The sequence below is a fragment of the Rhinoraja longicauda genome, chromosome 11 (assembly GCF_053455715.1).
Source record: "Rhinoraja longicauda isolate Sanriku21f chromosome 11, sRhiLon1.1, whole genome shotgun sequence".
Taxonomy (NCBI): Eukaryota; Metazoa; Chordata; class Chondrichthyes; order Rajiformes; family Arhynchobatidae; genus Rhinoraja; species Rhinoraja longicauda.
Genome location: NC_135963.1, coordinates 51,445,227 through 51,470,239, shown reverse-complemented (window position 1 = coordinate 51,470,239; position 25,013 = coordinate 51,445,227). Strand labels below are relative to the sequence as shown.

At 41.8% G+C, this 25,013-nt stretch overlaps 2 protein-coding genes across 3 annotated transcripts in view; one reads left to right on the top strand and one right to left on the bottom strand.

Moving 5' to 3' along the window:
* Positions 1 to 13,597, top strand: part of trmt13 (tRNA methyltransferase 13) — an 18,169-nt gene extending 4,572 nt beyond the window's left edge. Inside the window, exons 3-11 of the mRNA XM_078407705.1 lie at positions 1,265 to 1,331; positions 1,768 to 1,830; positions 1,923 to 1,992; positions 5,259 to 5,365; positions 6,662 to 6,829; positions 6,932 to 7,004; positions 7,093 to 7,167; positions 8,963 to 9,350; positions 11,491 to 13,597. Coding sequence (XP_078263831.1) covers positions 1,265 to 1,331; positions 1,768 to 1,830; positions 1,923 to 1,992; positions 5,259 to 5,365; positions 6,662 to 6,829; positions 6,932 to 7,004; positions 7,093 to 7,167; positions 8,963 to 9,350; positions 11,491 to 11,686 — 1,207 coding nt within the window. The 3' untranslated portion in view covers positions 11,687 to 13,597. The remainder of the gene's footprint in view (positions 1 to 1,264; positions 1,332 to 1,767; positions 1,831 to 1,922; positions 1,993 to 5,258; positions 5,366 to 6,661; positions 6,830 to 6,931; positions 7,005 to 7,092; positions 7,168 to 8,962; positions 9,351 to 11,490) is intronic.
* Positions 9,472 to 25,013, bottom strand: lrrc39 (leucine rich repeat containing 39). Of its 2 annotated transcripts, XM_078407706.1 has the most exons (8): positions 24,796 to 25,013; positions 24,609 to 24,714; positions 20,765 to 20,921; positions 18,425 to 18,561; positions 16,172 to 16,317; positions 15,144 to 15,296; positions 13,724 to 13,858; positions 9,472 to 12,016 (listed from the first exon to the last, which is right to left on the bottom strand). In XM_078407706.1, exons 1-8 carry the CDS (start codon positions 24,921 to 24,923, stop codon positions 11,959 to 11,961), a joined length of 1,020 nt encoding a protein of 339 aa, XP_078263832.1. In that variant the 5' UTR covers positions 24,924 to 25,013; the 3' UTR covers positions 9,472 to 11,958. The 2 variants fall into 2 exon arrangements, with proteins under 2 accessions (XP_078263832.1, XP_078263833.1); XM_078407707.1 differs by lacking the exon at positions 9,472 to 12,016 and having other exon boundaries at positions 13,720 to 13,858.

Below are 25,013 nucleotides of genomic sequence, written 5' to 3'. Positions count from 1 at the left end.
AGTGGGAAGATTTGAAAGAGCACTTTTTGATTGACCTATCGAGAGCAGCCAAAAAGAAGGGAAGGTTAAGCCCGTAAGGACCCTCTTCAATTACTCCCTCTCACCTTAAGCCTATGCGATGAAAGTGCTTCGCTGTGAGTAAATACTGAGGCTCTGGCTCAAGAGGCAGTGAAGAGGCTGAGCATAGAATGATGGTAAGGTCTTGTTTATGTAACTTTCCTCTTTAGTTTAAGTGCAGTTGGGACAGGGGTATTCTCCTGCAGGATGTGGAAAGTCAGGGAAACTTCCTATGCCCCGTGCAAAGAACGTCCCCCTGACTGACCGAGTGAGAGAAGTGGTGCTGCGATAAATTTGGTCTGGAGTTAGAGGGAGAGTTTGGGTAGGCTGGGATTTATTTTTAGAATGAAGTGTACAAGATCCTGAGGGACATGGATAAAGTGAAAGCTCACAATCTTTTTCCCAGGGTAGAGGATTCACAAACTAGAGGGCATCAGCTTAAGGTGAGAGATGTGTTATTTAAGAAGGTCCTCACAGGCAACATTTTCACTCAGAAGCTAGTCTGTATCTGGAATTAGCTGCCACAAGAAGCTATAAAAAAGGATTCCATTATGACTTTTAAAAGACATTTCGACAGATATATTGGTAGGAAGGAGTTAGGAGTGCTATGGTGGGCTGACGGGCCTATTTCCATGCTGGTTATTCTTGGTGTTCATCTGATGCTATGTATATCATGTCAAATTTGATCTTAAATTCACCTTTCGTATTTATTACAAGGACCAGTTGATTTTTGTCCAAAATGTTGGCCTCAACATTGTTGTCCACAATCTATTTCTATAACTGCTGAATGCCTACGTATACTGTTTTCACTTGTGTTCAGCTCACATGCTTTAAATATTTGGTTATGAATTAGATTCTTGAAATCTTGTCTAATTCTCTATACTTGTGCATGATTTAAGACCTTGCATGGTCTTTTCCCCACTTCTGCAATTACCTGCTGCATTTTGGAGTTGCCTGCACTATCTACTTGTACAATGCAGTGGGGCACTTCCTTTTGTTCTTACCAACAATCCTGTCTAACTGATCCACATTACTGGCACCACATGTCTTTCTAACTTGTGGACTAGATTTTCCTCAAAAGGTTGGTTGTTTTATGGAATGGAAATTTAAATATCGACAAAATAAGAAAGATAACTATTGATCTGTTTGTGTTTGAAATTAGTCTTAATGATCCAGTGTCAAGCTACAACATAATTATTTTTTCTAGTACCGTTGATGAAGATAAATTAGAAAAGCATCTGAAAAAGTGTAATTCAAGGGAAAAACCAAAACCTGTAAGTTATGTGATTTTATTTTTCCTTTCTATTTACATAATGTACTATAACATTTGATTTTCAAATACTGCGCCAATATTTGTAGTAAACAGTTGTAATGTAAAGAATTTACTTGTTGGTTAGTTTCAACATGTTAAAAGTGCTGTACACTGAAAGAATGTATTTACATCAGGGTCTATAGACTTTCAATTAGTAGATTGCAATCAGGGTATGTTGGAAAACATACTACAAACATATTCTGCAAATAGGTCAATGGATTTTCATCAGGAAAGTGTATTAAGGAATAGTGAAGTGTCATGGTCTTTCTATTTCTAACCGAAACAGAACTTGATGTTTCTAATTATGTAAATGGTCAATAAGTTTGAAAGAAACAATGTGAAATATATATCATTTAATTAATTTTTATCCTTGTCTCTATGTTTTTTTCTCATTTCAGATTTATTATAGTAAAGGTATCAATGGAGGCTATGCAGATGGACTGGACATGGCCAAACAACAGGTATAGCTTTCTGTTTTGTGAAAATCAACAAAATGTTGTCCATTGGGTGACCTTTAGCAAAGCAGCTTATATTATTTCTTAATGTATTCAAGGTTTCTATTTGTGCTTTGTCCAAAGAAGAATTGGAGAATATGATAAGAAAGCTGCGAAAAGCAACCAACAGTGAGTATTAAAATATGTTGTGAAAAAGTTAAAAATTATCCACAGCATGCAAACCGTTTTAAGAAAAGATTGCATCAGGAATATATTGCTTAAGTAGGTGTTTCAAATGCAGGAAATTGTGCTAGTTCTAGCTATGGGGATAGAAACAACTAAAGGATTTTGCCACCCATTGGATGAACTTATCGGGGTTTCAGCCAAGTTGCAAGAGGACGAGAAATATATCAACGTTGGAATGCGTGTGATGTTAATAGATTAACTGAATTTTCACAAAATTTATCTTTTAATATGTACCATTTGAAGAATTTGTGAATCTTATCCTTTCACATAATGAGATACAATAATGGAGTGTTTTTGGAATTGTTTTAACAATCTCGGGGTTATTCGTTTGAATCTCAGTATCACTTGGTTTGGCCACATTTGTTCAATTTTGATCCCGTTATAGGAAATATGTTAAACTGGAAAGGTTGCAGAGAAAATTTACGACAAGGGTTCCCAACCTGGGGTAAATTTACCCCCAGGGGTAAATTTCGCCTACCCAGAGTGTGCATTTGGTGATTCTGGATTTGTACATATTGACTGACTGTGTTTGGTTCTGGTATACATCGTCATTAGTTGTTCATAAATAAGTGAAATAACATTGTTATGTGCTATTATTATTGTTATTTGAACTTAAAATAATAATGTTAAAAACAGTATTTTAAAATTTCCCCTTTGTCGGTTGCTTTATTATGGTAGAAGTGTAAAGTCAAATTACTGAACAAAACAGGGTGGGGGTAAATTTACTTTCGAAAAGTTGCAAAGGGGTAATTGGGACGAAAAAAGTTGGGAACCCCTGATTTACGAGAATGTTGCCAGGACTCGAGGGGCTGTGCTAGAGAGAGAGATTGAGCAGGCTAGGACTTGATTCCTTGAAGTGCAGGAGGGTGCAGGGTAATCTTATAGAGGTGTATAATATAATGAGAGGAATAGATAGGGTAAATGCAGTCTTTTACCCAGAATAGGGAAATCAAGAACCAGAGGACATAGATTTAAGGTGAGGGGGGGAGAGATTTAATAGGAACCTGAAGGACAACTTTTTTTTAGAAACACAAAGGGCTATGGGTATATCGAATAAGCTTCTGGGGGAGCCCGTTTAAAAAACATTTGGACAGGTACATGGATAGGATAGGTTTAGAAGAATATGGGCTAAATGCAGGCTGGTGAAACTAGTGTAGCTGGGGCATGTAGGCAAGTTGGGCCGAAGGGCCATTTTCCACACTGTTTGACTCTGGCTGACTTGTTTTGCAATGAAGTACAATAAGGCTGGTATAAGAAAATAACTGCAGATGCTGGTACAAATCGAAGGTATTTATTCATAAAATGCTGGAGTAACACAGCAGGTCAGGCAGCATCTCAGGAGCTTCCCTGCATTTTGTGACAATACCACCTTCAGACTGAAGAAGGGTCTCGACCCGAAACGTCGTCCATTCCTTCTCTCCTGAGATGCTGCCTGACCTGCTGAGTTACTCCAACAATAAGGCTGGTGATCTGTATGTTAAAGTTATAGGTGGAATAGGACAGGGAGAAGGAGAAATGGGTGCGCATCCAGGTGTGGCTGAGGGAAAAGGGGAGGGGTTCTCCTGATGTGGCCTCTTTTACATCGGCAAGACCAAGCACTCAATCAAACCGAGGTCTGTTGGATCTCGCCATTGCTAGCCATTTTAACCTCCCCATTCCCATAATCACCTTTCTATCCTGGGTCGTCTCCATTGCCAAAGTGAGGCCAGATGCAAAGTGGAGGAACAGCACCTCATATTCTGCTTGGGGGGTGTGGAGGGAAACACCCCCCACCCCCCTCTCTTTCCTGTGCCCCACCTGGAGGCACACCTATTTCTTCCTTTCCCCTTCCATTTGTATTCCTCCCTCTGGTTTCACATTTCTTCTCTCCTTACCTCACTACTTTTTGTCTTTTCATCTGTCCTTTGACCAACTATCTGCCAATCAATACCCCCACCCTTGTAACGTGGCTTTGGCCTGCCTCCAGCTCTCTTCCAGTTTCCGGCCCCCCTACTACATCTGTCTGTAGAAGGACCCTTCTACACCAATGACCCAAAACATTGCCCATTCATGTTTTCCAGAGATGCTGCCTGACCTACTGAGTTACTCCAGCATTCTGTGCCTAAAATTGCATCAGTTTATTTTCATTATTAGATGCTTAGCACATCCTAAAGAAGTACATAAACTCTGTCAACATTATGTGCAAATTATTTTGTTCACTTGTACCGGCTTCCCTGCATTTTGTGACAATACCACAGTAAAAACAATGATTTAAATGTTATCAGTACAATTGAATGGAATCAGTGACATTTCTGGTAAAACTGATACAATTGGGAAAACATCCAAAGATTAGAGTTGTACCTCACGCAAAGTCACTGATTTTTTGTTTTTGGTGCATCCATGAAGCAATTCAATTTCTATTGAGATTGAACTCTACTTTTTCTCAACCCGTATTTGAGCAAGAGCTGTCCACTTATCGTTCCCATCACAAAGAGAAATCTAAACCAACACACATTACCATGCATGAAGAAAATAATTGTGACTTTAATGAGGGATATTTCTCTGCAGTCTTCTTTCGTGTCCATCATCTATGTTTCAAATGTTTGGCCAGGTTCTTGCACAGTGGACAGCCTTGTTGTTTGCCACCGCTAGATCTTCCAGGCAGCATTGTTCACCAAGAAGTGGGCATCTTAGTAGGTGTGGCATGGATTGTACAGATGTTTCACATTCACATTCTGTGTCTGCCGCATCTGCATAGCCCCATTTGCTCATATTGGTCTTGCATCGGTCTATCCCTGTACGAAGCCTATTGAGGGACTTCCAGGTCTTCCAGTCTCACCTGTGACCAGGTGGTAGCTGTTCCTTGGTTGGGATTGGCAGCTTTGCGTAGTGGTGGTTTTCACTACGTTTCTTTTCCCATGAGGCCAGTCTGTTTGCTTGAGGAGACTGTGACAGTGGCTGGACTGTGTGAAGGAAGCTCTTCTTCGACTCCAGGCGGTTTGGGGTTGGGTGATGGGAGTGACAGGAATGGCGGGTGTCCCCAACTTGCCTACTACGTTCAGTTCTACCTGCAACTGATCTGCAGATTCCTGGTGGAGCAATAGCGGCCAAGACAAGCAAGCTATATTTCTCTGCAGTGAAAAGTTGCCAAAAAGATGCGCACAACATTGGGTCTTTTTTAATGAATTTGTAATTCAGATTTTTTCAGAATTTATGCTAATTATCATCAGGTTTGGATTCTCAGCTAACTGACCAAACATCAACCCACAGAATATTGGAGGAAGCTCTGAATGATCCGAAAAATGGAGAATGTGCCTTTAAGCATTTGAAGCAGAAGGTAGGATTGGAGATGCACGATTTGAATGAAAAACTGGGGTACAAAAGTGTGTTTAGCTGGTGTGCAATTTGTACGTCCAACCATAAGAAATTGTGAACTGTATTCCAACGGATGCTGCCATTTTTTTTAAAAAGCAGCAAGAGTTACAGGCAAGGGAGATTTCTGCTCCATTTCCTTGCATGGTAGACTTCTGGAAGGTTAGATCACATGGGATTTAGGGTGAGTGAGCCATTTGGATACAAAATTGGCTTGGTAAAAGGAATCGGAGGGTGGTAGTGGAGGGTTGTTATTCAGATCTGAGCCATGTGACCAGTGGGGGTATACCGCAGGGATCGGTGCAGGGTCCACTGTTGTTTGTCATCTGTATTAGAGTTCTTGAGATGCACAGCAAGGGAACATGCCCTTCTGCCCACCTTGTCCATGCTGATGAAGTTGGCATTCTGGGCTAGTTCCATCTGCTCACATTTGTCCCATATCCTTCTCAACCCTTCGTATCCATATATCTGTCCAAATGTCTTTTGAAAGTTGTGATTGTATCCACTTCCAATCTTCCCCTGGCAGCTCATTCCAGACTAAGCACTGATTGAATAATTTGCCCCTGACATCCCTCTTAAATCTATTACTTCTCCTCTTAAGCCTATGTCCCCTAGTTTTGGGGTAAAAACTATGAATGTTCACTCTGTCAATGGCCATAATGATTTCGTATATTTCAATAAGGTCACCTCAGACCTCCACGCTCTAAAGTCCCGGCCTATTCCAGCCTCTCCCCCTAACTCAAGCCTGCAAATCCAGGTAACATCCTGGTGAATCTTTTCTACACTCTTTCCAACTTGATGACAACCTTCCTGCAACTGGGTGACCATAACTGCACCCAGTACTCCAAGTGTTATCTCACCAACAACATGTACAACTATAGCATGATGTTCTAACTTTTATACTTGATATCCTTCCCATTGAAGGATACCTTCACACCTTCACCACTCTGTCCACCTGACTCTCCAACACTCTCCAGGTTTCTACCATTTGCTGTTTTAAGTCTTGCCCAGGTTTGACATGGCAAAGTGAAATACCTCACACTTGTTAGAATTAAATGTAATTTGCCATTCCTTGGCCCACCTACGGATCAGGTAGCATCTCTGAAGAACATGGTTTGGTGATGTTTCAGGTCAGGACCCTCCAGACTAAAGAGTCTGTAATTAATTAGTAAATACAGCATCTGTATTTACTAATTAGTTAAGATTTGGCATATGTTGCTAACCTATACAGTGATCGTAATGATTGGTCGTCATGTTCTAGGCTTCACTTGCTGGTAATTTGGAAAGACTGGGTTTGCTGGGATCACACAGATGTTTTGTCGAGTTTGGAGCTGGTCGAGGAAAATTGTCTCATTGGATAGATCTTGCTTTGCAAGACGCCAAGAATGCTCATTTTCTCCTTGTGGAAAGAGCCACCACTCGTTTCAAGGTAATAGTTTGCAGGCATTGGGTAACAAATGTTGATATTCTTCTACAAATATTCCAAAATGTTCTGTAAATAACCGAGTAAAGATAACATTTTTTTAAAAAGGTAGATGGTAAACACAAACGCCAGGGCTCAACATTCGAGCGGCTTCATATCGACATAGAAGATCTCAACCTAAGCAAGTGATGTTTACATTTTGCAAACCATCATTAAAATGCATGTTTCTTCTGCCGTAGAAGTTAATAATCAGCAACATATTTCTGCAGGTAATGTGCCTCTTCTTGCACGAGAAAAACTGCCAGTGGTTGGAATTGGCAAGCATTTGTGTGGAGCTGCAACAGGTATGATTGATTTTAAAATAAATCCAAGTGTGGAAAATTAATTAATCTTCATTGTTTAGCAATATCAGACACCCCTTTTAAAGATGGTTTTTCCCCAAGGTGATAGGTATTGGGATGCTGTTTATTGATGATGTCCCCAGGTATTTCTATTTGTTAAATGTTAATCCTAAATTAAAATTTAACAAAATAAGCCTGGAGAAACTTGTCCAATATGGTCCTTACGACTCCATACAAATATACAAGGATCAATTTAATATTAAAATTTGTATCACAATGCTAAAACATTGGCCCACCACATCCAGACTAAACTGTTGCCCATCTACAATAGTTCCATTTACCTGTATTAGATCCATAACCATCTATATTTTACTTATTTAAGTACGTGTCTGAATGTTTCTCAAACAGTGATTGCCTCTGACTTCACCACTTCCTCTGGCAGAGTGTTCTAGGTATCACTCACTCTGTGTAAAAATAAAACTTCCTCCTCAAATCTTCCTTAAAACTCTTGTCTCACTAAACCTTGGCTCTCCTGTTTTTGATAACTCTTTCATGGGATAAAGATTTCAACTATCTACCCTTTTTATAAACGTCTATCAGGCCACCCCTCAGCCTCCTTGACTCCTGGGAAAACAAATCCAGCCTAAGGTTTCAGACAATGAAATCAGAATAGGGGCTTTGAGGAATATGAAGTAAGTAGTTAAACAGTTAGAAGGGCCATGAAATGCTATTGGCAAGTCGGATTAAAGAAAAGCCCAAGGCTTTTTATACATAAACTAGACCAAGTGGACCCGTTGAGCCCAAACCCCTCCTGCATTGATGCAGCACCCCTCTCCTCCCCCCACTCCCTTTCCTCCACCCTCCCTTCCCCTTCCCCTTCCCCTTCCCCCCACTCCATCCCCCTCAACCCCCCTGATCCTCCCTCCCTCCACCCTCTCTTCCTTGGAGATAGGTTTAAACATTAAAATGTGAATAACTTTAAAAATATAACACCAATTTCAATGAAACTTCTTCCATTAGCACCAAAGGGACGACGGTGAATAAGGTGGGCCTAAAATTGTCACGCTATCGTGTACCGTTTTGGCTGTAGTTCAGGAACAAACAAACGAACAAACGAGAGTTTTAGTATATAGATTAAAAAACAAGTGTAAAGAAAGTAGAACCATTCAAGGATAAAGGAGGGAATTTATGCTTAGAGTCAGAGTGTAAGCAAGGTACCAAAGGGGAACTTTGCAAGGTAAGATGTGTTGGATGTACTAATATGGTAGGGCAGTTTGAGATCAAGAATGAGGTGGTGTTGGGTCACTTGAAGAACATCAAGGTGGATAAACCTCTTGGGCCTGATGAAATCTATCCCAGGTTAACGAGGGAAGCAAGAGAGAACGGAGGCTATGGGGACACATAATAGAAGTATGTAAAATAATGAGAGGCATAGTCAGTCAGAATCTTTTTCCCAGGAAGAAAAACTAAAATATTAGAGGACATAGTTCTATGGTGAGAGGGGCGAAGTTTAAAGGAGATGTGCAGGGCAATTTTTTTTACACAGCGGTTGGTGAGCGAAACGCGCTACCGGGGGTGGTGGTTGAAGCAGATATTGTTAGTGGCATTTAAAAGGCATATGGATAGGCAGGGAATAGACGGACGTGGGTCATATGCAGGTAGATAAGTGGATAAGTAGATATCTTGACATCATGTTCAGCAAAGACATTGTGGGCCTGTTTTTGTGCTGTACAGTTCTATGTTCTATATGCTGGGAAAATCAAATCTAAGTAGTTTTTCTTTTCTTTAAATTGGACAGATCTTGCTCTAAGATGTATACTAAGTTGTTATAAAACAGAACAGGAAGATTCTGACAAGGAACCACTGGAAAAAATGTTTAAGAATGAAAAGGGAACCATAAAGGAATACTCAATGAACCTTTCTAACAGTACTGTATTAATGACTCCAAATGAACCATCAGTCCTTGGTATTGCTATTGCACTGTGCTGTCATCACAGGTGTGAGTGGAAGCAATATGTGGGCAAAGAATTCTTCTCCTCACAAGGTCTTACGGCAGAGGATTTTGAGATCTTTCAACGTTTATCAAGCTGGGCCACCTGTGGCATGAAAAAGCAGTCTATCGACAATGAACATTGGCAAGCGAATCTGGAAGAGCACGACTTTAAGGAAAACTCTACTTATAAAGGGCATGTATCAAATTCTCATATATTTGCTATTTACTGGTTGTTTTGAGTTTTAAAGTAATAGTATATTTGAGGAATCTTGCTCAAGTTAGAATAAGAAGATAACTGCAGATGCTGGTACAAATCGAAGGTATTTATTCACAAAATGCTGGAGTAACTCAGCAGGTCAGGCAGTATCTCGGGAGAGAAGGAATGGTTAGAATCGCAGGTGCAAGTTCTGGAATAATCTGGGTTATTAAAATCTCTGAACAGGTTTAATTACAGTTAGTTGCCTGAGTAACCAAAATACATAGATACGAAAATATTTTGAGTAATAATATTTGCATGCAGATGAACGTACCTAGTGTTTTGTTGAATGAGAGGATTGTGGTGTTGGAGTGTGTGCTGCTCACATTCACCAGAACAGTGCTCAGGGCTATAACAGTGTGTTCTGAGAAGTTGTGCAGATTAGTTTTATTTTTCAAAAACAAAGAATAATGGGCAAATTGAAATTTAAGATAATTTAATTGGATTTAAAAAAAACTATTTTGAAGTCTGAGACGAAGGGACATCATATTAAACTAGAATTTGGACACTGTATGTGGGCAGTGTAGACTGTGAAAACAAAATCAAGATCTCTTGGGAAGGTGGGCCAAGGAATGGCAAATTTGCCAACGAATGGCAGAGTTAGATGTGGCCCTTGTGGCTAAAGGGATCAGGGGATATGGAGAGAAGGCAGGTACAGGTTACTGAGCTGGATGATCAGCCATGATCATATTGAATGGCGGTGCAGGCTCGAATGACCTACTCCTGCACCTATTTTCTATGTCTATGTTTCTAAATTCAATTTAATTCTGAAAAGTGGGAGGTGTTGGTATGTCAAACCAGGGCAGGAATTGCACTGTAAATAGTAGAGTTCAGGGACTATTGCATAACACAAATTAAGGTGTACAGGTTCTCTAAAAGTGGCAAGTCAGGTGCACAGTGTGGTGAAGATGGCCTTTGGTATGCTTGCCTTCATTAGAATGGGTATTTACAACAAAAGTTGAGACATCATCATAGTACAACTGTGCAAGGTGAAATGGTGCTTTTCTTTTACAAAATCATGTTTATTACAAGTTCAAGGGACAACTAATACACCATTCTAAGGAAATGTCAATATATATGTACAAGATAGTATCAGAGCAAAAAGTTATCATTCTTATCCAAGATGTACTCAAGCCCACGTGGCAGAGTGGCCCACCTGGAAAACTGCTAACTTGCCTGTGGACACCACGTGCTCCCTCTCCCAAAACTGAAAGAAAGGTTGGCAGTTGGCCCGGGCTGAGCCTTGGGATACCCACCACTATGACCCACAAATGACCATGTTGGCCACACTGTCACAAAAGCAGTGCACGCAGTACCAAGACCTTTGCTGTAGAACAGAGCCCAAGAGATGGAACAAAAAACAATGAGAGTGTAGCCCAAGAATGCAAGGAACGCACCATGTCAATAGTGTGTCTACAATGATCCTGCAGCACAGGAAGGCCTGTGCAGCAAATCCTGCTTGGGCCCCATGAAAGTGATTCGTAACGGGGCAAAGATTATGGGGAAAGGCAGGAGAATGGAGTTAAGGGGAAAAAATAGATCAGCCATGATTGAATGGTAGAGTAGACTTGATGGGCCGAATGGCCTAATTCTGCTCCTATGTCTCATGATCTATGGTGTTATAGTACTGTGACATCTCTCAATCTGCTTTACCCACATTCTGTCTAAACCCACATTCTCTACAAACTCGAAAGATGGGCAACTAGTTCATGGGAATATCATCAGCTCAAAGACACTTAAGCTCTCGATTAGGAACGAAATTCCTATCCAAAGGTATTGTGCAAACATGTTTGCCACATCAGTTACAACAATTCAAAAATACTGCCCTTCACAATAGGATCCATATCCCATAAAGAATATTTTAACCAAAAAAGATACAGCTACCTGAACAGATCCACTCCAGAATTTCGGTTCCTCGCGATGAGCATTCCAGGAAATGGAAAGCTCAGGTATTTTAACGAAATTGTTTTGGAGCAATATCACACAATGCAAGATGAGCTACTAGAGACAGGAACTGTCATTGCATTTACTTTTCAACTGATCACTTAAAAAAAATAATCATTTAAATCCTTTGCAGAACGCTGACTACGGAGGAAAGAGAACACGTGGGACACCTGTGCAAGCGGTTGATAGACCAAGGTCGCATTTGGTATTTGCAGCAGCAAGGATTTGATTCTGCTGTGCAGTATTACACCAGTCCCAGCGTCTCACTGGAAAATGTCCTGCTTACAGCTATTCCCTTTCCAACAATTCAACAGACTGAGGACTCTTAAGTGAGATTCATTGGTCATCGAAGAGTTGTGTACTGTCAGCAACATTTCCTGTTAAGCCGTGTGTTTTATTCTAGGCAGTATTCCTTGTTTCTGCCGCTCATCGTGACAAGAACAAAATGCAAGTGGGGAGTGATCCTTTGTTGTATTTTATTGATGGTTCCTGCAACTAATAATTTCACAATTTCAAAGAATCCAGCCAATTTTACATAAATAAACTTAGCTTTGTATTATATTTTAATCCAGCATTTGTTTCATGACTGTCGTATCTTGACTTAATTGGAGATTTCAGCTTCAATTGTAACTGTACTGAGGTGTAAGTTTGAGTATTGCCTGAAAAACAAAGAAATCTTGATAGTAATGTGCATTTTATGTATACAATAGATCATTTCTTTCTTGGCTATGCAAAGTAGGCACCGACTTGTTTTACAAACAGTTATAGTTTTGCTACAAATTGCTATAACTTGTGGAGACTATATTTTCCACAGTGGTTTTTACAGGCTGTAACTTGGCATAAAATTACGGTCTTGTGATTTTCCACAAATCAAACCATTTACCAATGACAAGAATAATTGCAAGTTGCAGCTACCAGTCGTTCTACACCAATATTGTTTAGAGAGAATGATTATTATTATCCCAATAGACCATACGGCATTGTATGCATTAATATAAATCTATTTTATTGTCAAAATGCTTAAATGTGTAGTATTTCCACGTGTCCTTCTTTTACGTTGGGAGAGTTACTGTGCACCTATAACTTTCATTCATATGCCACAATTGCTCAAAGAATATTGAACTGTACATAAGTGACACTCTTGACGAGTGTTTGGATATATTGCCTGGACAGTCTGTGTAAGTGTGGTTCATGAATGGCACATGGCCTACTTCCCCACAAAGCCTGCAGCTTGGAAGTAGCTACAGGTAGTCTGAGGCAGTATCCTAAAACACTCCCTTAGGCCCTCAGACATCATACCGTGGCCAAACCATGACCTCCAAATCCTACAACTCCAACCAACCACACCTTCACCTCAATCAACCTTTGCTAGAGGCATCCAAACTTCCACACGCTACACTTGTGCCCACTATGACCTGCATTACATCCCTTGTTCACGCGGGAAAGTACCAATGCTGTCATTTTGCCACATGGGGCCATCACATGAAACTTAGCTTGCCAAGCTTTACTCATCTAACACACTTTTCTTGACACTCAAGAACTTCTGGTACAACGACATTATATCTTCTTGATATAAACAAACTTGGATGATATATAGAAAATCTTCTATTCTCCAGTAGAGCATGCAAATTTATCCAGTGCCTGTTACCACTGATCGAGTCGCATTCGATTATATATACCTTTCATATTAAACATACAGAACGTGAAGGACCAAGTCAACATGTTGAAATATCACTGAACCAATGTTCTTCAGATAACTATGCCATACAAATGAAGGAAAGAGATTAATAATAACTAGCAGACTGAAAGGAGGACACAAATGGGAATATTACACATTTAAGAATCCCACAAAATAAAATAGATGTATATTAATGAATGCAACACCATATAGTCTGTTGCAATAATAATTACAATCTCGCTAAATAAGATTACAGTGCTAACATTAGCAGCAATTTACATATAGGGCCATTTCATGCATTCACACACCTAATATGGATGAGGTACATAGAGAAGGTGTACAGATTAAATTAATAATGAAGTATTTGTCTGAAGATTATATTAATAATGAAGTATTCCAAAGACAAACATACTCCATTTCTGGTCAGTGTCCCGAGTTCCTTCTGATTCATTAAGCTGCATATTCCTGCCTTTTGCCGTTTCATTCATTTAGAGTTTAATAGAATTTTAGCACTTATGCAGAGTAACTTTTTATATAATACATGCAGTGATGTCTATTAACATTTGATGTCTAATTTACATTAAATTTCAAATGTTTTGCTTCAAGCAGACTGAAATTTTTAATGAATTCACATTATTAAATTGTGCAAAATTATATAAAATTGAAAAGAGGATTTCCTTTCACTCACTGTTTTTTAAATTCCTGTATGTAGGCTTGCATAAATTCTATCCCAAACAATTCACGGTCTTCCTCTTCTTCTGGGCTTGCACACTCGGATAGTGTTACTTTTAGCTGAAGTGGATTGTCTCTCAGATTCACAAACCTTTTAAATACATTGATATCAGTGCAACGATAAAGACATTTTTATTTTGTTCAGCATGATCTTTTTAATATGAATGAGATTAATACTCTAAAAGAGGCACATCTTAGATTTGAGAGCATGAACATCTACTTCAAATGGCATTCCAGTTTTCTTAGATGACTCCTAATTTCCCCTTATTAAGGATGATGGGAGTTGGTCAAAACTTAAACCTCCTCATTCAGGTGGGAATACTGCAACTAAAGTAGTTACTTGGGTTCAAGTATTCTTGATAGCATTATTTGGAGTTCATCTTTTAGCTGAGCCATTCGAAGTGGGTAACCAATACCTTAGTTTCCAATGGAAATGGGACTGCCAGCAAGAAATGTATAGAATAAAACTACAAAATCTATATCTCCAAATGGAAAAGGCTCTACTTGTTGAACAATCCATGATATTAGACTCAAAAGAAAAAAGTGTACAAGTGCAAGAAAATGGTAATGCCGCTAAGAAGAATGGTACAAAAAAGTAAAAATGTGAAAGGGAATTGGTAAAGTTTGCAAGGAACATTTTAGCTCAATAATATTTAACAATGCAGCTTAATAATAACAAATAAATAGCCCATTAATGGCAGGTGATAGCCCATAAAGTTGGATAATAGACTTGGATAGTAAAGAAAACCCCAATATCATAATGCACAGAGTGTTTTATCCAGAGTAGGGGAATCAAGAACCAGAAGGCATAGATTTAAAGGTGAAAGGAGAAAATTTAGTAGGAACCTGAAGGGCAACCTTTTCCCACACAGAGGGAGGTGAGCATATGGGGAGAGAATTGAGGTAGGTACTACAGCAACATTTTAAAAACATTTGGACAGGTACTTGGATAAGAGAGGTTTAGAAGGATGTGGGCCAAATGCAGGCAGGTAGATGAGTAGTCTAGTAGTGTAGATGAGGCATCTTGGTTGGCATAGGCAAGTTGAGCCAAAGGTTTGTGTGCTGAATGACAATGATGACTGTTTTCAACAAAGCAGGAAAAGGAAAAATGCTATTCATACAAGGTAATGTAAGAAGAGGAAATCACCAACTTGAATCTTTTGAAATTTGTTAGAAAAAAATAAATTTTACAAATATGCGTGACAATTTGAAGTTCCCTTAATTCAAATATTATGAATTTGTGTGATGAACCTGGTTTGATCTCATGCTTCTGTTCTCAGTCAGTCAGCAATTCCCCCCCCCCCCAGTTAAACTGAATAAGCAAAAAAATAGGAGTCACTAAATGCATATGGGGCAAATAGTTTCCAGTACTTTACCTCAAATTGATCATTTCTTCCATACAAACTGGGATTTCCTGCAGCTTGTTGCTTGTTAGAACTAGAGTGCTGAGGTTTTTCAATTTACTGATGGTCTCTGGCAAGTGGGTGATTCCATTCCTCTGTAGCCAAATAGTGTGCAGTTTTTCCATTCTTTCAGTGGAGAAATATGACAGCTTTTTAGTAAATAAAGTAGATTTCAACCAGGCACTCACTACATATTTTAACCATGTAATTATGATATTTAGACTCCACTGTTGATTTGTCCAGCTAGTACAAATGTCAGAGGTTCTGATACATCAACTTGAAACATCAAACCAGTTTTACATGCCAGCGATATTGCCTGACCTGCTGAGTATTTCCAGCATTTTTCGGTTTCTTTTTCAGATATTCAACCTCTGCAGCTTTTTTGGCCTATATTACTGTTCAATTTGCTATTCTATATTGAATTCAGCTCCACAGCTTATTCTGACCTTGGTTTTCACAACAAACAAAACTGTAAAATTGCTAACAGTGAAAATTCTGGTAAGTTTAAAAAAAAATGAGTTTGGAATTTTTTTTCTTCTGATTCCTGTGCCTCATTTGCAAATCTTATTATGGCTCCGTTAAGAGTATTTCAACTGGAGAACAGTGAGGTGGCACAGTGAATCTCCCAGTCCCCTGTCTTTACTAACATTGTTTCAGAACCACAAAGTTGGATAGAAGAAGAAAGAGAAAGCATTAGTTTGGTTCTGCAAAACTTTGGTTTTGGTTTGGTTAATCATATCCAGAAGAGGAAATTCGTTTTTGGAGGAGGTCCACAATAGTGTATATACTGAGCACGTAAAAGATAAAAGTAAAAATAGAAAACATTTAAAGAAAAGATTTGTTCAACACATTAGTAGAAATAACGGAATGAACTGCAAAGTAAACGGCAACGAATTGTTATTGAATGTGACTGAAATCAAAATGCTAGGTCATTTAAATGTCAAATCTTTGTAAGAGCACAAATTGAGAAACTTTGGTTTATTCAAGATTCTGCTGGTTACCTAGCCAAGTCATCCGGAAGCTCTTGAAGTTTGTTGCTGCCCATATCTAACCATTCCAGTGCAGGCATGTTCCTGACAGCCAGAGGGATGCAAGTGAACCGGTTCATGGACAAGTCGAGGTGGTAAAGCCTTTGCAATTGGGACAGCTAAGCAAGTGAAAGACATTCACACACAAAAGAAAAATCAATCTCACACATTCTTACTCAATAATTGCTAAAAATATTTCTTACCTAACAGAAACCTTACAAAACAGTTTTCATTAAATGTGTCTAAGTTTCCAAGTGAACCGTTGCTGATGGAACTAAAATAAAATGGGTGCCAATGGCCAGTGCCCACCTCTTATTCACATCAAAGGAGAACGTGGATTGGATCATGACCAAACTGTTTTTGGGTCATTCCTCGCGCTACTTTTAACACAACTTCCATAAGGTGAATTGAGCCCACGGTCCAAGCAATAATGTGACCACATCATGCTATGGTGTGCAGATTTGCAAAGTTTGTGCACAAATGTTATCTTTTTAAACCAATATCTTAAGCCATCAAATAGTTTAGATAGAACTTCTCAAGCAAAAACAAGAGTGTTCAAAGAGCTGATGTGTAAAAAAGTCACATCTGAAGAATCGAGTTTGAAGAAGGGTTTTGACCCGGAACATCACCCATTCCTTCTCTCCAGAGATGCTGCCTGTCCCAGAGTTACTCCAGCATTTTGTGCCTACCATCGTGGAAAAGATCATTCCGCAGAGTACATTTACAAAATGTGTAGACAAATATACAAAAGAGTACAGAGAAAATAGATGTGTTCCTTACATACTGTAAAATGTAACACTTTGAACAAAAATGATATTGAAATGTATTCAATCCCTGTGAAAGTCTACTCATCCCCAATTTCACTCCAATCATGTCATAATAATGCCAACCAAACCCACCTATCCCTGACATTCAACTATCTAGAAGTAATCATTGACCAAAATACTCCGAACACACAAAGGCTTTCCACTCTCCGACAATGTGACAGAATACTCCCTCACTTGTCTCGATGTGTGCACCTCTAACAACTTAGATTGGCGCAACGGTAGAGTTGCAGCCTGACAGCGCCAGACACCCGGATTCGATCCCAACTACGGGTGCTGTCCACGGAGATTGTATGTTCTCCCTGTGACCGTGTGGGTTTTCTCCGGGTGCTCTGGTTTCCTTCCACATTCCAAAGGGTTTGTTGGCTAATTGGCTTCTGTAAATTGTCCCTAGTGTGTAGACTAGAACTAATGTACAGGCAATCATTAGTTGGTGCAGACTTGGCCGGCCGAAGGGTCTGTTTCCACACGATCTCTAAAACTAAAACTCACTTGCGCTCCATAAATAGTTATTCCCTTATCTCTGTTGCAGTTGCACCAGTATTTTTCCTCCTATAATATCATAGTAGTTTCTTCCCTAAGATACTCCCAACCGCATGTCCCAATCCATAGATCACGGACTGCAGTCGATGGGAATGTTGCCATCTCTGCTGCAGGTGTGGACACCTATACATTGGTGAGACCAAAGGCAGACTGGGTGATTGTTTTGCTGAACACCTTCGCTCAGTCCGCCTTAGCCTAAGCGATCTCCCGATTGTCAGAGGAGGCCAAACACAAATTGGAAGAACAGCACTTCATACTTCGCTTGGGCAGTTTCCAATCCAGCTGGTCGGCACGGACTCGGTGGGCTGAAGGCCCTAGTTCCGTGCTGTATCTCTCAACTAAACATAAACTAAACAAACAAAGCGGGCACTATATTACCCCAATATATTACACTGATGAGCCAAAACATTATGACCACCTGCCTAATATGCCTTCGTTGCCCTCACGCATCGATGAGCCTTGGGCGCCCAACACCCTGTCTGTGGTTTGTCCCTCCTCGGACCACTGTCGGCAGGTACTCACCACTGCTGACCGGGAGCGTCATACAAGCCTTGCCATTTCAGAGATGCTCTGACCCAGTTGTCTGGTCATAACAATTTGGCCTTGTCAAAGTTGCTCAGGTCCTTACTCCTGCCCATTTCTCCTGCATCCAACACATCAACTTCAAGAACTGACTGTTCGCTTGCTGCCTAATATATCCCACCCCTTGACAGGTGCCATTGTAACAAGATAATCAAGGTTATTCGCTTCACATGTCAGTGGTCATAATGTTTTGACTCATCGGTGTACATACCCTAATATATAATATACAAGATTATTTTTCCAAAACAAGGAAATTAATAAATCAACAAGCACTTGCCTGTTCCGGAAGATCGCAGAGATCCCTGTTTACAGCTAAATCCAGTTTCTCCAGGTTTTTGCAGCCAGCAAGCTCTTGGGGAATTTGGTGCAGTCTGTTGTAGCTGATATAGAGCTCCTGCAGTTTGGTCAGTTGTCCTGCAAGGGAAGGGAGCAATGGTCTGAAGCTACGTGGCTCCTACCACCATTATTCTTCATTGTTACATTGCCACTCAGAAGAAATAGCTGAAGGCATTTGCTCAGATACAACAAAAGAACATTTAAGTCCTTAGCTCAACTTTGAATGCATGCTAACAGGATCAATGGATATGGGGACAAAGCAGGAAAGGGGTACTGATACACAAAACCTCGTGACAAATCCTTTGATTTAAAACAGTATGTAACCTAAAATCTTTGTAAGTCGACAGGACTTCCATAACATACCATAAACAACATCAAGACATTACAAAGGATTTAACAAACAACTAATATCAATGGCATATTAATCCAGCAACTGATCCTGAGTTAAATATGTCAGCTAAATAACATTATTTATTTAAAAATTAAGAAATATTCAAATATTTTAAGCAAATGATGAAAATAAACGTTTTGACTTGTGATGTGATTACGACCAGTGGTATCCCACAAGGATCTGTGGTGGGGCTGCTGTTGTTTGATATGTACATAATTGTGGACAGTAGGTTGGTTATGACTTTACATTCGACACAAAAATTGGTGGTGCTGCAGACAGTGATGAAGGCTGTTAAAGGATCAGTTACAAATATGGGCCGGGAAATAGCAGCCGAGGTTTAATCCAGGCAAGTGAGTGGTGTTGCACTCCGGGAGATTAAATGTAAGGGGAAGGTATATAGTTAATGGCAGGACCGTGAACAACATTGATATGCAGAGGGATCTTGGGGTCCAAGGCCACAGCTACCTGGAAGCAGCATCACAAGTAGAAAAAGTGGTAAAGAAGGCATACGCTTGTCTTTTTCAATCAGGGCATTAAGTGTAAGAGTAAGGAACCAAAGTTGCAGCTTTATAGGAATTTGGTTAGACCACATTTGGAGTATTGTGAGCAGTTCTGCATTCTGGCCACCCCATTACAAGCAGAAAGTGTTGGCTTTGGACAGGGTGCAGAAGAGATTGACAAGAATGCTGTCTCGGAAGGTATTAGTTATAAGGAGAGGTTGGACAAGCTTGGATTGTTTTCACTGGAGCATCAAAGGCTGAGGGGAGACCCTGATAGAATTGATAGAAGTATATACAATTATGGGAGATACTAGGTAGATGGTGAGAAACTTTTTCCCAGAAAGTAATTATCAAAGATTAGTGAGCATAACTTTAAGATGAGAGGGCCAAAGTTGACAGGTGATGTGCAGGGGTGCAAGGCGGTCGATCACTTCAAGTGTCATCACTTCTGATGGCTGTCTCAACAGCTTGAATCAGCAAAGCCAGCCAGTCACTTGGTCTTCCGCTCTTTCGTGTGATGAAGCACAGAAATGTCAGGCTGTCAGCCAAGATCATGTGTACAACGCAGTTTTACTTACAAGCCTTTACATGACCATGAGACTTGGAAGCTTTACAGAACACATAAAACATTTTGAGTGTTTCCACACAAGAATGCTGAGGTCACTCATAGGCAGCAAGTGGTAGAACAGAGTGAGAAACTTGAAGTTCTGGGCAAGGCTGTCCTGGTGAACATTGAGGCCTTGACCCTGAAGGTGCAGTTGCACTGGAAAGGCCACCTGACAAGCTTTGTCCTGCCTCTCCCCTTTAACAACTTTCTTCTCTCCACCTACAATCAGTCTGAAGGAGGGTCTCAACCCAAAGCAGCATCTGTCGTTCTTTGTTTGCACCATGTCATTATATGTACAGCTCCCATATGCCATGCCAGCTTCTTTACAGAGTTCTTGCACAGGTTGTCTGGAGCCAGGGACAGAGAGTAAGTAGAGGAAGAATAGGGCCCCTCAGAAAGCAAAGTGATCATCTCTGTTGTATTGTTTTCCACACAGACAGACACAGACGTGGTTGAATGCCTTGAACGTGCTGCCAAAGGTGGTGGTTAAAGCAGGTATGTTAGTGGCATTTGAAAGAGTTTTGGATAAGCATATGGATGTGCAGGGAATGGTGGTATGCGTATAACGTGTAGGTAGATAAGTGATGATCTTGGCATCAGGTGGGCATAAGGTCCTGTTCTTGTGCTGTACTGTTCTATGTGCTATGCTTTAGTGAGCACGGTTCTAGGAATCTCAGATGAAACATGAAATAATCCAGACAAGACAACTGATTATGTTATCGCATGAGGAGGTGGATCTTAATCACAATAATGGACCAAAGAACATACAAAATAAATGCAAACCTATTTCCTTTGGAATCTCTTTGACTGAATTTCGTGATAGGTCCAACACAAGAAGATTATCAAAGACTCCGACAAATCGAGGGATGGTCTCCAAGCCAGTTCTGTGGATCTGCCATTCTTGTAAATATGACATTTGTTGTAATGCATTTGGTAGTGACTGAGAAATAAAGCAAGACATTAGCATTCCGCAGAGAAATATTTTTGAATTGATGGAGCTGTGTGGATGGATACCCAAGTTGGATCAGATGTCACCTACACCATTTCACACCATGACTCTCCATTCAAGTGGAAGAGAAAAACATCAGATTAAAATCCAAAATGGACCACAAATAACCCTTGTTATGATGGACCATTGAGGGGGGAATAATGTCCATTATTGCCAATTGTCCACAATAACCAAGTATGGGATTACAGATTAATAGAGTCTTTGCACAAGTAGTAGAAACAAAGGGCGGCACGGTGGCGCAGCAGTAGAGTTGCTGCCTTACAGCCCTTGCAGCACCGGACACCCGGGTTCCATCCTGTCTACGGGCACCGTCTGTGCGGAGTTTGTACGTTCTCCCCGTGACCTGCGTGGGTTTTCTCCGAGATCTTCGGTTTCCTCCCACACTCCAAAGTCGTTCAGGTTTGCAAGTTAATTGGCTTGGTATAAGTGTAAATTGTCCCTAGTGTGTGTAAGACAGTGTAAATGTGCAGGGATCGCTGGTCGGTGCAGACTCGGTGAGCCGAAGGGTCTGTTTCCGTGCTGTATCTCTAAACGAAAACCTAAAAAACGAAACTAAACTGCAGGTGCTGGTTAATGCACAAATGGACACCAGGTTGTGGAGTAACTCAGCGGGTCAGGTGGGGAATGTAGATAGGTGATGTTTTGGATCGGGACCTTTCTTCACACTCTTTATGCGGTATCCAGGCGAGTTGCCGGACCCAGCCCGCTGGCAGCCGGGCAGTTGTGAGGATCAGTGGGGACGGCCGGAAGGCTGGCAAGTGCCGGCAGTGACGGTGGCGGGTGTAGACAGGAGGCGGCTGAAGAAGCTGTGTGGATCGGTGGTGGCGGCGGTAGGCCCGGGCAGGAAGCAGCTCGGGAAGGTGGTGCGGGTCGGTGTGAGCAGCCCAGCCTGGTGGCGAGGGGAGGTAGGACCAGTCTGGAAGAGGCTGGGGTGGTGGTGGCAGCTTCGGCGGTCCTGGGCTCAGTGAGATCGGGGAGGCGGTGAACTTTGGTGCTGCGTCTGTGTAGCGCAAGGATTAAACAGACAATTCCAGCTAAAATGTAAAACGGAGTAATCAGCTAAATTAGCAGCCCTGCATTCCACAGCCCCTCAAAAACAAGATTCAAACACGTTTTCCCCTAGAATTAATCTTGCAGCTGCGCACAGGAACGTAGCCTTTCTCCGGCCATTCTATGGGAAAGAGTAGAGTTGGTGAACAAAACACAACAGTAATAGTTGGGTGGACGTACCACCCTCGCCCCTGCTGCTAGTCGTGTGGAAACGTTGCAGGCAAGGGGGGCTTGGGGAGGGTGGTCAGAAGCACGGTCTGCTCTGATAGGAAATGCCGTAAAGGATGGAGTCGGGCGCCCCAGCCTTGGTCCATGTCGTGAACCGAGCCTGGTGATCGAGACCAAGAACATCCTGTGGCGTGCTCTGCTGTGTATCTCGGGATATTCGGGGATGGGTGAGCATATGTGCCTTGTTCAGTAGGGTAACAAATTACTGGGTGAACCAAACTCTGTTGTCTGAATCCGGTGATTTATCGAACACAACACACGGCTGTGGCTCTCGGCCTTGTGACAATCGGGTGTCCAGTGTGACCTAAAACATCACCGATCCATGCTCCTGAGATGCTGCCTGACCTGCTGAGTTACTCGACAAGGTTCCAGGTGGGAGGCTGGTTCAAAAGGTTTGGTCCAAAGTTCCAGGGCAGGTTGGTGAACTCTCCTGAATGGTTAACTTACGCGCAAGCGTGTCGGCATCTTACGTGCACGCACATCAGTTCACTGCCGGCCGCAAACATCACGGGTGCGCACGTGCACAGTAGATTGGGAACACCATCCAATCAGAGCACGGTGATGTGGGACTTTTGCAAGACTTGCCCGGGACTCAGTGTGAAAGGCTGCCGCCATTTTATGTTTTACATTGATATATCAAGCTCAAAGTTAATTAGTATATTACTGTTAAATTACTTACTCCATTGTGGTTATTGTTCTGGGCATTACATAACAGTTGGCAAACTGGATCCAGAACTGGAGATAAAAGGTTATGGTGGAGGATTGTCTTTGAGGTTGGATGCCTGGGACTAGTGACTAAAGTTAGAACAACACAATACAGGAACAGGCCCTTCAGCCCACAATGTCTGTACCAAACATGATGTCAAGACCAACTCTTAATCCCTATTGCCCAGCACCACCTCCTCCGCCCCCTTTCAAAAGCCTCCACATGCTTCCTGTAATGAGTCGACCTGAACTGCACATAATACTCCATATGCAGCCGAACCAAAGTCCTATAAAGCTGCATCATGACTCCTTGACTCTTGTACTCAATGCCCCGACCTATGAAGGTAAGCATGCTCTGCCTGCTTTACCACTATCTGGCATAGTGGCCCAGTGGTAGAGTTGCTGCCTTACAGTGCCAAAGATTCAGGTTCTATCCCGACTACGGGTGCTGTCTGTACGGAGTTTGTTTGTACATTCTCCCTGTGACCACATTGGTTTTCTCCAGGAATCTCCAGTTTCCTCCCACATGCCAAAGTTTGTAGGCTAATTGGCTCCTGTACATTGTCCCCCGTTTGTAGGATAGAACTAGAGTACAGGTGATTGCTGGTTGGTATAGAATCGGTGGGCCAAATGGCCTGTTCCCACACTGTATCTCTAAACTAAAAGTAAACTAAACTTGTGTGGCCACTTTCAGAGAGTTATGGACTTCGACCTCAAGATCCCTCTGTACATGCACACTTTAACAGGTCATCCCATTAATTCAGAAATTCGTAAGTGATAGGAGCAGAATTAGGCCATTCGGCCCATCAAGTCTACTCCGCCATACAATCATGGCTGATCTATCTCTCCCCCTCAACCCCATTCTTCTGCCTTTCCCCCATAACCCCTGACACCCGTACTAATCAAGAATCTAACAATATCCATTGGCTTTACCTCCACAGCCTTCTGTGGCAAAGAATTCCACAGATTCACCACCCTCTGACTGAAGAAATTAGAAGGATGAGAGGAGACCTTATCGAAACGTATAAGATTATTAAGGGGTTGGACACGTTAGAGGCAGGAAACATGTTCCCAATGTTGGGGGAGTCCAGAACAAGGGGCCACAGTTTAAGAATAAGGGCTAGGCCATTTAGAACTGAGATGAGGAAAAACTTTTTCAGTCAGAGAGTTGTGAATCTGTGGAATTCTCTGCCTCAGAAGGCAGTGGAGGCCAATTCAATTAATGCATTCAAGAGAGAGCTAGATAGAGCTCTTAAGGATAGTGGAGTCAGGGGGTATGGGGAGAAGGCAGGAATGGGGTACTGATTGAGAATGATCAGCCATGATCACATTGAATGGCGGTGCTGGCTCGAAAGGCCGAATGGCCTCCTCCTGCACCTATTGTCCATTGAAATTCCTCCCCATCTCCTTGCTAAAGAAACGTCCTTCTATATTGTATATTTGACCACCCCATCATTGGGTTGTTAGTCAGAATGTATTCAAACACACTGCGTTCACTGGAGCTGTTCGGCCCGTCTAGCATCTGCTGTCTCCACCCGCGCCCCTCCCATCCCATCCCATCCCATCCTCTCGGCACATTTACGTTTGAGCAGAGCCACTGTTCCTCCCATCCCATCCTTGAGCAGAACCACTGACCTTCCAAACTTCCTTCTCGATCTTTAGCACAATTCTTCCATCTGCATTGACCACCTTCTCCTTCAGCCTGGCCAGGTTTATTCTCTCCTGCCACACCACCGTCACCCTGAACACAGAGAGACCAGAGGGTCGGGCTATCGCCGGCACTCGGACAAGCAGCGGCGACTCTCGGCTGCGCTCGACTCACCCCTTCAGCGTCCTCCTCTCCGGCCGTTTCTCCTCCCTCTCCCGCTCCTCTGTCACCTGTTGGATCCGTCCTTCCCACAGCGCCTTCACAGAGCCCACCGTGCCCGCACACACCGCCAGCGCCTTCATGGTTCACGCTGCTCTGTGCAGGGACAGGCTGGAGGCAGGCAGGCAACGCAGAGGGGAGAGAGGGGCAGAGGGAGAGAGGGGGGGAGGGAG